Raw genomic sequence first — 13,415 nt, forward strand, 5'->3', positions numbered from 1 at the left:
AGCACATCACACTGTCCAGGTACAGAGAGGAATTTGGTCAGGTGGCATAAATAAGGACAGACAAAAAACAAGTCCGCCAGGCCTTCAGCTACTAGAGAAAGGCTTTAGAGACACCTCTTCTGACCATTGTAGATTTCAGGCTGCAGATGTATGTGATGTCCCCTTTTCTGTGGATCACAACCATCTAGATGGCTGAGACAGGCACATTCTCCAGTAAGAGTAAGGATCTCTGGGGCGGTGAACTGTGGGAGATAGATTTCTGGCCCTCTACCAACAGTCAGTCGTCTCCATACTCTTCCCAAGGCCTAGCGTCACAGGCTGAAAAAACATCCAAAAAGAGGTAATTCAACTCTAGAATGAACCAACTGGGCAAGTTCAGACCAGTAACTCCCAGAACAAAATGGAATGTGACTGCCGGTGGCCAGGCCCCAAGGGAGGGCCTGTTTCTGCTTAATTTGGTCTGTGAAGCCAAGACCTGGGCTGGGGTCTCAGAAATGGGAGTCCAGCCGCCTTGGTCATCTCTGTGAATGTGTGCAGGGGACCTGTGGATCCACATCAGAGGAGCCCAAGGCGGGAGGGCAGAGAGCTGGCTGGTGGCAGAGCCAGGCCTGTGGTCTGGGCTCCTGACTAATGTGAGTGCTTTCTGGGCTGCACCACACTCTCTCTGGACGTCCTCTGCCTCACGCCTCAACAAAGTCATGAGTCTTAGTTCCAGATGTTTTCATTCCCAGAAAATTCAGGATGACCACAGATAGCTCAAGAGGGGGACAATACAGAAGGACCTTGCCTTTTTGGAGCTGGCTAAAGTGGACCGACACTTCCTCACTTCTCAGAGACCCCTGGTGTTTCCTCCCAGTCATCACGAGCTGCAGGAGAGGCCCAAGGCCCTACCACTGAAGGGGCAACACTCGAATCCTCTAGAGCTCCAGTGTGTTCAGCAGGACTTTGTGATGGAAATGCTTTGCCTCTGTGCTATCAATACATCAGCCATTAGCCACACTCGCTGTACTGGGTGGCACACGTCAAGACATGTAACATCCTGCCTACAGAGGACAACAACAAAAAAACACAAGACACATGTAACAGAAGTGCTCTACTGACATTTTTTCTTAGTTACTGATTTGCTTATTCTTCTAATTCTTAGCTAAGTTGCTATCCTTTCATTGTTATTTTCCTCAAACTCCATAGAAAGGGGGGAAAAAAGAGACCCAGAAAGGCTTGGTTTCTTGCTTTATTGGGCTTATTATGAGGAGTGGTTAAGAGATCTCCATCTGTCCTCATTAGAGAGCTTTCGTCTCCGGCCTTCTCCATACCTCTGTGGAGGGAGAGTCTAGGGAAGGAAGAATGGAGTGTGGGGAACGGGGTGTGAACGTGTACCCGAAGGGAAGAAAGCACATATTCCTTATGCTATTGCTCCCAACACAGTTCGTGAGAAAAGACACAGCCGGCCAGGAAGGCAGGGATTGTGTGGTGCGTGAGCTCCTGCCGCGCAGTGGAGCGTGGGCCCAGCGCTTCCCTGATGCTCCCAGGGGCAGTGCGGTCCCAGCTGGCGCAGATGTGGCCACAGGCAGTACTGCTTCTTGTGGGCATGGCCAGTCGGGACGGTGGCTTTTCTATCTCCACACACTGGTCCATGGAAGTGCTGCCCAGCCCTGCAAACCCGAGCACAGTCCTCCACGTCTGTGAATGGTGCTGACGGCACTCACTCTTCAGACCCCCCCAGACAGCGCGCCTGGGGGGAGCCCAGTCTACTTACCAACAGCAAGTTGGCCTGTGACACAGCACGGTGCCGCAGTTCACAAACGACAAGGCATGTCAAGGACGGGCCACAAAAACTGTCAGTGTTGGTCACCATTACCCACCCTCACTCCCACTGAAGACACTGGGGCCATAAGAGTTGGAGCCTGCAATGAACCCAGGGAGGACGGGATGCAGGACCACGCTCCTCGTGTGGCCCCAGCCTGTAGTGCTGGCAACTCTAGCCCCTGCACCTCTGGCAGGGTCCCCTGCAGTGTTCGACAGATGTGGCGGTGAGTTATTTTATAAACCTGTGTGCTGCTGCTCCTGCCCTCCCGCGTTCTCTCTGCTGTCTCTGAGCACCTCACAAGCACACCTGGCATCACATCTTGCCAGTTATTGCTCTGCTCTATCTCTGCGTGTAGCAGAGACCCACCATCCTACGCTATCCCAGCGTAATCCTCCAAACCCTGCAAAACAAAGCTGGGGAACGATGCCTGTAAAGCTGTAAGGCAAGTGAACAGAAACTGGCTGCAAAAAGAGAAAGGTGCCCAAAGCACAAAGAACTCCACTAGCAAAGACTGAACCAACCCGCCCAAGTGGCCGGTGACTGAAGCAGAGCAGGTGCCCTATGGAGCATGTGCCTAGGGGACCACATCCCCTGTGCAGTGCCAGCCCGTCCTCAGGAGCTGTGGTCACACTCGGCCCGAGGGCAGGTCCACAGGCCCTTTTCTAGGCAGAGGATGGCACTCCCTGGGCATCCAGGCGTGGAGTGTGAGGATCTATTTACAACACACCTGGCAATCAACTAGCAATGGATTCCTGGGAACTGAGACTTCCTCTTGCTTATGACCTTACCTTGTTTACACACTGGCTATTCCTGGAGTCATGGAAGTGGGAGAGAAAGCCCGGATGGGGCAGCGAGGGGAACATAAATGGTGAGAAAGAAAGAAGACTGGAAACTAATGGGGTGAGCAGGGAGGCTGCTGAAGGCCACGGGGCACGGCTGCTGTGGAGACACAACTGGCACCACACAGAAAATGAGCCCTTCCGTCTATGCAGCCAGAGTAGCTCAAGTGCTGTCCTCTCACAGGACTCTCCAGTCAGCCACACCGAGGGGTCCTTGTGAAGTCGTGCACTTACCTTAACAGAAAAACTCTCAATAGACAACCCTGTGGTTACAAACACTTGAGACAAGTTTCCTCATTCTGGTGACTGGTGTGCAAAGGCAAGATGGCGCACCTCCTCTTGCCTAAGTAGGTACTGAATTCTCTGGAATTGCCCACAACATAATGGTATAAGGTATTACTAATCTCTTTTTCTATTAAAAAGCTGGTAAAGCCAGACCACGAGTCTAATTAATTCAGAGATGTTCCAGGGTGCAAGATAGCTGGTAGTGTCCAAATGAGGAGACATCTGGTGGTGGCAGCCCACAATTCTAAGGCCTGGTGCTCCTTCACCTCTCCAAGAGAGCCATGCGTCCATCTGCTGAATCCCTGGGATGCTGGGCTCAGGTGTCAGCTGGGTTTACCTCTTTAGAACAGAAGTAGTGCACGACCACTCCATTGGGGTATCTTGCAAATGCACTGCAGAGAAGGAAAATGGCATGGGAGTGAGGACTAACTCTAAGAGACCACTTCTCTGGTAGTGGCCTCTTTCTTCAGAGGGGAGCTATCCCAGAAGCAGCCCACCCAAACCTCAAAGAACAGCTTGCCCTGTGGTCTCTGGATTTCTGTAGCCACCATCTCTGTGAAATAACCAAACAGAGGATGAGGTGCATATAGTCAGAATGCATGAGGATATTTCTGATTAAGAAATCATTGCAAAACACGTGGCAGACGGGCAGTACGCCAGCCCACGGCTCAGCACTGGCTCACTGAGGGCCGACAAGCTCAGCAGAACAGGTTTCAGGCTAATTCTAACAAACGTCAGCCAGTTCGGTCCTCCAAAGGAAAGGATTCTTCTAGCCATATGAGAAAAAGAACAAGCTGTTCTCCCATGGAGGAAAGGGAACTGACCACAGTATATGTGGTCTTAGCACAGTGTGAGGCTGGCTCAGGATCCTACTCAAGTCATAAGGTAGCAGCTTGAAAGATCTTTTTCTTCTTTCAGAGGCTCATCCTTAAAAAATAAAGACTTTCTGCTCATGTACATCTTTTACACACCCACTGGCTACATCATAATTTCTAGCTACCAGAGGGGAGGGGAACAGCTTTATGGGCAAGAATGCAACAGCCCCATGCCATACATTTCAGGTCGTTACCTTCTTCTCCAAGCCACCACCACCAGACAGCATGGACTGCTCGCTGAAGGCTCAAGAACCAGAAGCGGTCAGGACAGCCAGCAGCTGTGCTTTCCTCCCGGATAAAGGGCAGAAATCCATCCTGAGCATTCCCCAACCCAGTGAACCCTCACCAGAGCCCAGATACAGCTCTGGTGAAGAGGCGGCTCACCTGTTCCCGATCTTCTTCTTGCACACCATGCACACTTTCTCCTCTGTGATGATGCACTTCACCTGCTGGTGTAAAATCCGCTCTTCCTGGACCTGAAAGAATCGGGAGATGGGGGCAGAAGTTCCATCACCTGGTACGTAGAAACAGAAGGCAGCAGCCAGCACTGTTTCCTCCCTCAGACTTCACAGATCCCCCCTGGCAACTAAATGGCAAGTTGGCTACTGGATCAGCTTGTGCCACGCTGTACAAGAACAGAGGGCTCTGTCTTGGTTGGAAGGGAACATGTGGACACTGTCTCACACTGAAAAATAAAAGCACACCCCAGAGTTTGGAAGGCCCATACCCTCAGGAACTCTGCATGGAGAAGGTTCTTGAGCACTTGATTAAACCGTTTCTTTTGTGCATTTTCCTCCAAGACCTTTTCCAGAAAGATGCGTATGTCGTTGATCTGAGTGTTTGCTGGCAGAAGGTTGAGGGCCTAGGGACAGGAATAGAGACGGGGACAGGGTGAGGTGAAACAGGAGACTGAGGAAACATCTGAAGCCACAGAGCTCTCGGGCCCTAGTCCCTTTCCGCAACCCTGTTCTCATTCAGTGCTCCCCATAAATGCCCTCCACCTCCCCGGGAAGAAACCCTGACCTTGGTGGTGTCCAGTTTGCTGTGGTGCAGCTCGAGGACCTGCAGGGCGGCCTGGAGGTTGGCCTGTGGCTCCAGCAGTTCCAGCTTGATGGGCCCCAGGCAGTGAATGCTGGGGGGTGACAGGTACATCCGAAGCAGGGACAGATACACCTGTCTCATACAGATAAGAGTCACGCAGGTCAGGCTGGTAGCAACCCTCCCAGGAGCCCCCGCACTGGGCACGCCTAAAGATCAGAAGGGTAGTCTATAGTATCAGCTGTCAAAGAGCATTAAGACTCATCATTTTCACCTTTTAAAATTGTAGTAAAGTCAAATAGCCAACTGAAGACGTTAATTAAGGATTGTTTTTTCCCTGAGTGAAAAGACCAAATGCGTTGTGTTTGTTTAACATTGTATCATTTGTCAAATGCTAACACTGCAAAGTAACTCAAAAAATTCCTCATGTCCTTTGGCTTTGAAAGCTGAGACCCAGTCTGTATTTTGGAAGGTGGGGATTAACCCAAGGTGAGATGCTACATTTCCTACTGGGACCAGTACCACAGGGTTTGTAAACCTCAGCATTCAGCACTCTTAACGTTTGGGGCCGGGCTGGATAGTTCTTTTTTTTTTTTTTTCTTTTCCAGACAGGGTCTTCCTCTGTTGCCCAGGCTGGAGTGCAGTGGTACAATCATAGCTCACTGCAACTTTGAACTCCTGGGCTCAAGCCATCCTCCCACCTCAGCCTCTCAAGCAGCTGGACTACAGGTGTGCTACCACACCTGGCTAATTTTCTTGTAGAGACAGGGTCTTGCTATGTTGCCTAGGCTGGTCTCAAACTCCTGGCAGCAAGCAATTCTTTCACTTCGGCCTCCCAAAGTGCTAGGATTGCAAGTGTGAGCCACTGTACCTGGCCTGGGCTGGATAATTCTTCCTTGCTGGGGCTGACCTGTGCATTGTTCAGCAGCATCTCTATCCCCTAGATCCTAGCAGCACCCCCTTCCCTCAGTCATGACAACCAAAAATGTCTCCAGACATTGATAAACCAATGTGTATTCTAGACGCAGTATATCACAGCCACCAGATGTTCCTCCTCAATAGGCTGACCATATAGTTTATTATACAAATCAGAACTCCTGAGAGTCAAGGGACAGGAGTGCTATTAATTGTCACAGGGACAACACATGTAAGCCAGAAATATACCAAGCAAACCAGGAGAATGGTCGCTCTGCCTCTCCCTCAACACACACGTGCAAAGTCAATCAGCACCATGACCCATGTTCTGTCTTATTTTGCAATTCACACCAGTGCCACCCATGGCCAAATCAGATGGGGTGAGGTATGTGAAGGGGCAGGGAAAGGCACTCATGCTCCCTGGGTTGGAGCCACTACTCACATCTTTGTTGCCATCTTTATTTTGGTCATAGTGTTTGTGGCAGTACCTGCAAGAGAGAAAGTGGTAAGAGCATGGGAAGGAGGGCCACATCTGATGAGAAGTGATGAGCAGGCCATCCATGAGCAGCCTAAGGACAGATAAAACCAGGGGCTGGGACAGGAGGAAATTCTTACTCCTGCAGTAGAATGTGGGGAGATGGCCTTCTTAGCCCCTCATCTCTCAGTGGGCCTTCTCTTAGACTCCTTGGGAGGTGGGATGACAGGGCCAACTTACTCCTCAGCCATCCTCGTGTCCTTCAAGATGTGGACATAAATGAAGAGAGCTTGTTCATGTTTCCCCATGCGTCCCAACAGGAGAGCTCGTTCTTCTAAGAGGCCTAGGATGAAAAAGGAATACAAGTAACCACCACCGCCACCATGCAAGCACAAGGTCAGGGACTAAAGAATGGACACTGGGGCAATATAAAATGGAAGAAATATTATTTTTATTAACTGGGGTTTTTTCAAAGAGAAAATTATTAAAATTTTAAAAAGGGAGGAGGAAGCTAAGTAATGGGCACTTTATTCCATCTTTTGTTATAATCATTACAAACTGGGTAAGAACACTCATTCAACTGCCAAGTACATAATAAGCTAAGTGCTTCAGGGAAGGCGAACACTTGGTCTCAGCTCTCCTGGAGCTTATACATCAGACAAATTATGCCACAGTACAAAAGCTGCTAAACAGTGAACTTGGCCAAGAACATGTTCTGAAGCAATAAACAGGTTGCAGCCTGGCTATCAATTATCATGTGGTTCATACCTAGAAAAGAGATTTCTCTCAGTTACGATACAAAAGTGAGTCTTCAGAGGGGACAAAACAGGAGGACTGACCTGAAACACCCCATTCTTCCCAGGCCCAACTTTGTGGAGGGTCGGGGGACTAGCAAAGGGGAAGATCAGTTTTTGCATTACCCTCAGCTGAAGTGGTTTCGGTCCCAAGACAGACACTCACCATCAAAAGGGAAATCACAGATGAGCCGGCCTGGATCATAGTAGCTGGAAATCTCCAAGAAGTTAAGAAGCTTTTGCCGGTATTCTCCCAGCTCACCCTCTTCCTCTCCAGCAGGGACTGGAGTTTTGCCTTTAAGGGAAACCAAATTCAACATGAGAAGATGCTGTGGGGCTGCAATGTGGGGTTGTCGAGCAAAATGAGGGGGATGGGGTTCAATGATGTCCCCACATGACCAGAAAGGGTCACCAAGGTGGCGTCCAGGTGGACTTCTTTTAGTTCGTGGTCTCTACATGGCCCCAAAACATCAGCTTAAGGTTAAAAAAAACAAGCTGAATAGAGAAATACTATGGTAGGAAAACCTGTTTCTTATCTGCACAGCTGTCATCTTGTAGACAAATCTCTTCCTTTTAGCCTCCTCCAGGAATGATGCAATCACTCAGAGATGCCTGCACCCAGATAAGAGCTCCTGGGTCTCATGCGCCAGGCCTGGGTCACTTAGCTCCCTTGGGTCCTCTGAGGAACTTTCCACCCACCTGGGCAGGGAATAGTGAGGCCTGTTTCCCCACACCACACAGGGCACCAGGTCTGTGCTTGCCTCTAAGGCCTGGGCCAACCGGCTTCCAGTGAAACCTGGTACCTGCGGGGAAGGACTGGAGATACTCCTTCATCAGGCCTTGCACCTTCTCACAGTACAGCTGGATCAGGCAGTTGTGGAACCGGGAGCCTGTCTCCTCCCACACGTGGATGATGTGTTCCTGAGGCAAGACGTAGGTCTTTGTCACCGGCACCCTCCACGTTATGACCTGGTCTCCAACAGTTTCTCTCACATTTTTTAAGGCCCAACAGGTCCCATCCAGATTATTCCCTAATCAAGCTGCAGAGATTACCAAGGAATAGCTCTTCCAAAACCACCAAGAAATTTCACAATAATGTCAGAAATTGTTTGCTCAATTTCCAGTCTAAACTCCTTTTATCAATCTTGTCCCATGATCCTCCAAACTCTCACATCAGCCCATGTAATTAAGGTTAAAAGTTTGCATTCTGGTACTTAAAACCTATTTGATTGTCCTGTGGTCACAGTTGAGTTTGGTTGTACAAATGTGGCTTTGAAATTTTTTCCTAAAACATCACTCTTTTATTGCTCTGTACTTTACCTAGATGTAGAAAGTATCATCAAAAGTAACATTTCCAGCTTGGTCTACCAGGATCCCTTTCTTCAGAGGAAGTTGAAGTACCCTTTTCCTTACATTCTACCAGCACCCAAGTGACACAAACCCCAAATCTGAACAGTCCAATAACTGAACCACATAGTCTTGGATCCTGGCTTTAAAGCTTTTTAGTGCAGACCAAAGACTATCTTACCAGATAAGGAACAGCCAGACCCTTGAAATTCTCTATTAAGAAGCCGAGCACTCGATCACGTGGCAGAGACTCCACCTCTGGGAGATCTTCAGTAAATATCTGTCAAAACAAACCTGAGTTCCAGAGGCAGAACCATCAGGCTGCAATCCTGCCAAACACACACGCAAGTGTAGGATCAGACAGACAGATGTTTGGAGGGGGAAGGGCATACAAGAAGGCATCTGGAGGCAGGTAGGGTGTCACAGACTAGGCTGCAGGCCTCCAATGCCTGTGCGAGGCTCTTTCTACCAACCATGTTGATATCCCACGCGTCCCCGCCCACCATTTCAAACAGCCAAGCAACTGCATAAACCCGTCCTCCTCTCTATCCACTGCTGTCCCAGATGCCATCAGGACCAACTATGGTACCAGCTAAATCCAAGGGATTCCCATGACCCACCTTCAGGCCATCTTCTGGGAAGTCTCTCAGCACCCACACTGAGTAGGAAAAAATCAAATGCAGGTTTTCTGTGCCTACAGGGAAAAGTAGGATTTTTCAGCAGTTGAAGCCCACGGCACAGGGAAGGCAGGTGGCCAGGTGGCCCCAGAATTCATTTTCCAGACAAGGCAGCTCTGCTCAAGCACCTGCCACTCAGGGCTGCTTGGCCCTACTAGGCCAGCTCCAGACCAAGGGGCTGTCATGGTTCGACCACCGAGGGTCATTTATGCCACCTGGAGGAATGAAGCTGACTCACCACAAGGGATGGTGGGGAGTGGCCAGCCAGAATCGAAACCAGAGGGAGACCAGGTCCACTTGAACACGAGCCCTTTCCCACCCGCTCCCTTTCAAAGCTGCACTTACCCAGATGTTGCAGGTACTGCACCGTCCTCTCGTGGCCTTTCAGAGGGGAGTTTGCTTTCTTGGACTGGTCCACCAGCACCTGCAGAGCTGGCCACAAAGCCCGAGAACAAGGTCATGAGCCCTTCCCCAGAGGAAACTGATCTCACCTCAGCAAATTCCCCCTAACAACATGCAGGAGACCCTCCCAGATCCAAGAACTGTGCCCCCACCTCAGTCACCTTTCTCGTGGAGCCCTTTCTTCTCATATAGGATTATCAGCTCACTGTACTTGTGAGCCTTCTTCAGCACATGCTCGCTCTCCTCGATGTGGCAATGATTGTTCTCCAGACGCAGCAAGGGGGCCACCAGGGCCACATTCGTCTGCAGGGGGAGCAGGACTTCAGTGGGAACTGCTTCCTGAGGTGCCCCACCCCTCACTAGCCCAGGCCTGCTCTAGGCTGAAAGGCCAGGGATGTAACACAAGCAAGAGAAAGCAACCAGCCCTTTTTCAGGATGGCAGGTAGTTGCTTTTAGAGCATTTATACTGTTTTGCATAATGTGTTTTAATGTTCTGGGGGGAAAAGAAGGGGATATCTTCTTAGAGGAAACATTATCCCTGTTAACCTTTTAGCACTAGCCCCTATCTGACCAGAGAAGAGCCCACTGTACAATTCTGGACCAATATTTTGCCTTATCCTCTTAATTCCAAGAGACTCACAGGTACCAGGCAGAGACTAGGTGGCTCCCAGCACCAGAGATCTCATGCTTACTAGCAGCAGGTCCCCAGGTGTAGAGCTCCCTTTCAATCTCCCACAGTTTCAGGGCAAGGGAGGCCTGTGGGCACTCAAGTGCTCAGGTAACTCACATGGAGGTAGCACTTGAGCAGGGTAGTGTCAATGATTTGCAGCAGCTTCTTCTTGGATTTGATGGTGGGAGTGCCTTCCATGAGCGGGGAGGTGCTAGACTGGTGATCAGAGTCATTCAGCTTCTTTACCAGTTGACTTCGTTTCTGCAAAGGTCCAAAATACGGGGTCAAGGCCAGGACCAAGTTTTCCTTTGACACTTGAGCTACTGCGTAACTCTGAATACTTCCAAATCAGCTCATCCCTATCAACCCTGGTTTCACATTAGCATTCAATTTTTATCAGAGATCAAAATTGATGACTGCCAGATTGCTACAGACACAACAATAACAACATTTACTTATTGAGGCACTGTGCCAGGCACTTTCTTAAACCTGTAACAAATGCAGGTATTATTATCCCCATTTAACACGTGAAGAATACAAAACAGATATTAGATAGTTCCTAAGTGGCAGAAGTAGGGTTCAAACTGAGGTCTGATTCCAAAGCCCATGTTTTAATTTTTTAAAAATCAACATTACTAAGGTATAATTTACATACAATAAAATGTACCCTTTTTAAGTGTACTGTTAGATGCATGTTGATAGATCTATACATGCATGTAATCACCACCTCAATGAAGAAACAGAACATTTCTATCACCCCAGAACGTCCCCTCAATGTCCTTCCCAACCCCACCCAGCCCCCACCCACTGATCTGCTTTCTACCACTGGAGATTCATGTCTGCCTATTCTGGAACTTCATGTAAGTGGAATCATCCAGTGTGTATTCTCATGTGTTTGGCAAATCCCAGACACCTTGCTCTGCCACCTCTTGTTCTGCCACCTCTCTGGCACAACACCAGTGTCAGTTAACTTCACACATTCCCAGAGTCAGGGAAGAAGGCCAGGGAAGAATGCCTGCTCACCTTCCTAAAGCTAAGACATTGGCAATGGAGGGCCTTTCATAATGCCACAGCCTTTGGGACATATTATACCCAGGAATCTTTTTTCACTTGGCATGGGGCTGAGAAGTATGCAGGCAGAGGCAAGTTTGCGTCCTTGTAAGATACCTGCCACATCTGGGTACCGATGTCAAGAAGTCCCAAGGCTACCTGTGTCCGATCAGATTTGTGGGTAACCACTGACCCAGAAGCTGGGAGGAAAAAGCAGCATTGTAGTTTTTCCAGCAACACTTCTCAGTGCCTACCCAGAGACCCCTTACAAATGTCTGCAGAACCCCAAGAGGAAAAAATATTAATGTCTCTGACTCTGAATGGGTACGCAGGAAATAAACAACAGCCTTCTGTGTCTGAAGTTTGGGGTTCACAGGCTTTAACGCAGATGTTAGTCTTAGTGTTGACTTTAAAATTTTACTTATTTATCCATAATCATTAAATTGAAAAAATTTTAAGTCTAAATACCTCCCAAAAACATGTTATAGAAGAATATTTATTGACAAGGAAGGACTTTCCCAATGGTTAAATTTTTACAAAATAAGCTATAAAATAGCATAGTTTGATATCCATTATTTATAATAAACCACTGAATAAACAGAAGCTAATTCATAAATAGACATAAAAGTCTAGAAGGACAACACTAAAATATTAGTTATTTATTCTCTAGTGATAGAGTTTTCAGTGATTTGTATTTCTGCGTTGTATTTTTCTGTGTTTTCCGCATTTTTCCCCAAATTATGTATGTTATAAAAGTTTGTTTTAAAAAAACTTATTCTCTTTTATTAACTGAAATTTACCCTCTTTAGTTCTTGTAAATTTACTAGGAATTGAGTCTGTTTCTTAGTATTACGATTTGGCAAAAAAAAGCTCAATGGTACTGTTAAGCTGGAAGCAGCAGAAAGAAACTGTGTCCCATGCACTTTCCATAGTGTCCAGGCATAGAATGAATGGCTTTGCATTACAGAACGCCCTCTGTTCCTGGCTATAGAGAAACAAGTATTCGAACTCCCAGGTAAATTCTTCTGTATCCCTCTGTATTTTACTTACCTGTGTCAGGTAGTCAATCAGAGCTAAATGAGCCTTCTCCAGTTCAGGCCCCGAGAGCACAGGCAACGGGTTCGGATACTGCAACTGCTTCCTGTAGTCAGTGGGCAGCAGGTCGGGGTACAGGCCCATCACATGGGTGGGATCTACATGGAAGGTAAACATGATTCCTCTGGAAAGGAGCCCAGTAATTTAAAGATAAAACAAAACAAGATTGTTACTATAGCAAAATAAGTTCTGGGCTGATTTTTTAAAAGGAATGACTCTAAGGTCACAAAAATTCAATAAGCTAAACACTTATGATTTGAGCATTTTTTATATATGTATTTCACTAAAATGTTACAAAAATGCTGTGACTTTATATTCTAAGATATAGACACATACACAAAATTGGAACTGAATATTTATCAAGTTTCTTAAAGTAGAGGATAAAAAATTTCCAAGGAGAAGTTGATGATATTGAAGTGGAAAAGATCAAGAGACTTAAAAATTAAAGATGGATACGTCAAAAAAGGAATATTACTTAAAAAACCCCAGACAACAGGCTAGACAATATATTTGTAGTATATATGTTAAGAAACTAGTATGTTGATTATATAAAAACAAATTCATACAAACTGGTAATAAAATATAAGATTTCATTTGATAAATGGGCAAAAGACAAGAACAACTGACCATAGAAAAGTATAAATAAGTGGGAAAATGTTCGGCTACATTAAGAATCAAAATGGTATGCATTAAAAATGTCGAAGAGGTGACTTTGTTTTAACTTCTTAGAATTTATTATATCCTTACAGATGCAGACATTTGTAATAGCAAAATGCTATAAGTGGCCAACATATCCCCCTACCCCACCACTGGGGATTGGTTAAATAATTTATAGCGCATCAATACTGTGGAACACTGTGTTGTCTATGGTCAACTGGCACTTAGCATCTAGTTCTACCCCTTTCTGCGTTCTTTCCTACCTAGCGGGGCTATAAAACTGAAAACTACTTTTCTCAAACTTCCTTGCAGTCAGGGTTCTCGGTGAAAACCTGGTTCTACCAACGAGAAGCACAGGTATGAGCTGTGGAAACTGGAAGTGAAGTGGAAGCCTCCCTCTTCATACTGAGCGGCTGGCTCATCAGTGTTTGCAGCCAGACTCAGCATTCCAGTGTCTAGTTATCAATATCAGCTCTGTCATTATCTAGA

General features: G+C 47.3%; 1 protein-coding gene across 1 annotated transcript in view; it reads right to left on the reverse strand.

The window, feature by feature from the left end:
• Positions 1-1,218: 1,218 nt before the first annotated feature.
• Positions 1,219-13,415, reverse strand: part of VPS39 (VPS39 subunit of HOPS complex) — a 44,575-nt gene continuing 32,378 nt past the window's right edge. Inside the window, exons 12-25 of the mRNA XM_045539424.1 lie at positions 12,225-12,367; positions 10,242-10,385; positions 9,616-9,757; positions 9,398-9,484; positions 8,996-9,069; positions 8,557-8,655; positions 7,832-7,949; positions 7,195-7,323; positions 6,475-6,577; positions 6,202-6,247; positions 4,830-4,979; positions 4,534-4,668; positions 4,191-4,282; positions 1,219-3,323 (exon numbers count right to left, since the gene is read on the reverse strand). Coding sequence (XP_045395380.1) covers positions 3,248-3,323; positions 4,191-4,282; positions 4,534-4,668; positions 4,830-4,979; positions 6,202-6,247; positions 6,475-6,577; positions 7,195-7,323; positions 7,832-7,949; positions 8,557-8,655; positions 8,996-9,069; positions 9,398-9,484; positions 9,616-9,757; positions 10,242-10,385; positions 12,225-12,367 — 1,538 coding nt within the window. The 3' untranslated portion in view covers positions 1,219-3,247. The remainder of the gene's footprint in view (positions 3,324-4,190; positions 4,283-4,533; positions 4,669-4,829; positions 4,980-6,201; positions 6,248-6,474; positions 6,578-7,194; positions 7,324-7,831; positions 7,950-8,556; positions 8,656-8,995; positions 9,070-9,397; positions 9,485-9,615; positions 9,758-10,241; positions 10,386-12,224; positions 12,368-13,415) is intronic.

The sequence above is a fragment of the Lemur catta genome, chromosome 1 (genome assembly GCF_020740605.2).
Source record: "Lemur catta isolate mLemCat1 chromosome 1, mLemCat1.pri, whole genome shotgun sequence".
In the NCBI taxonomy this organism is placed as follows: Eukaryota; Metazoa; Chordata; class Mammalia; order Primates; family Lemuridae; genus Lemur; species Lemur catta.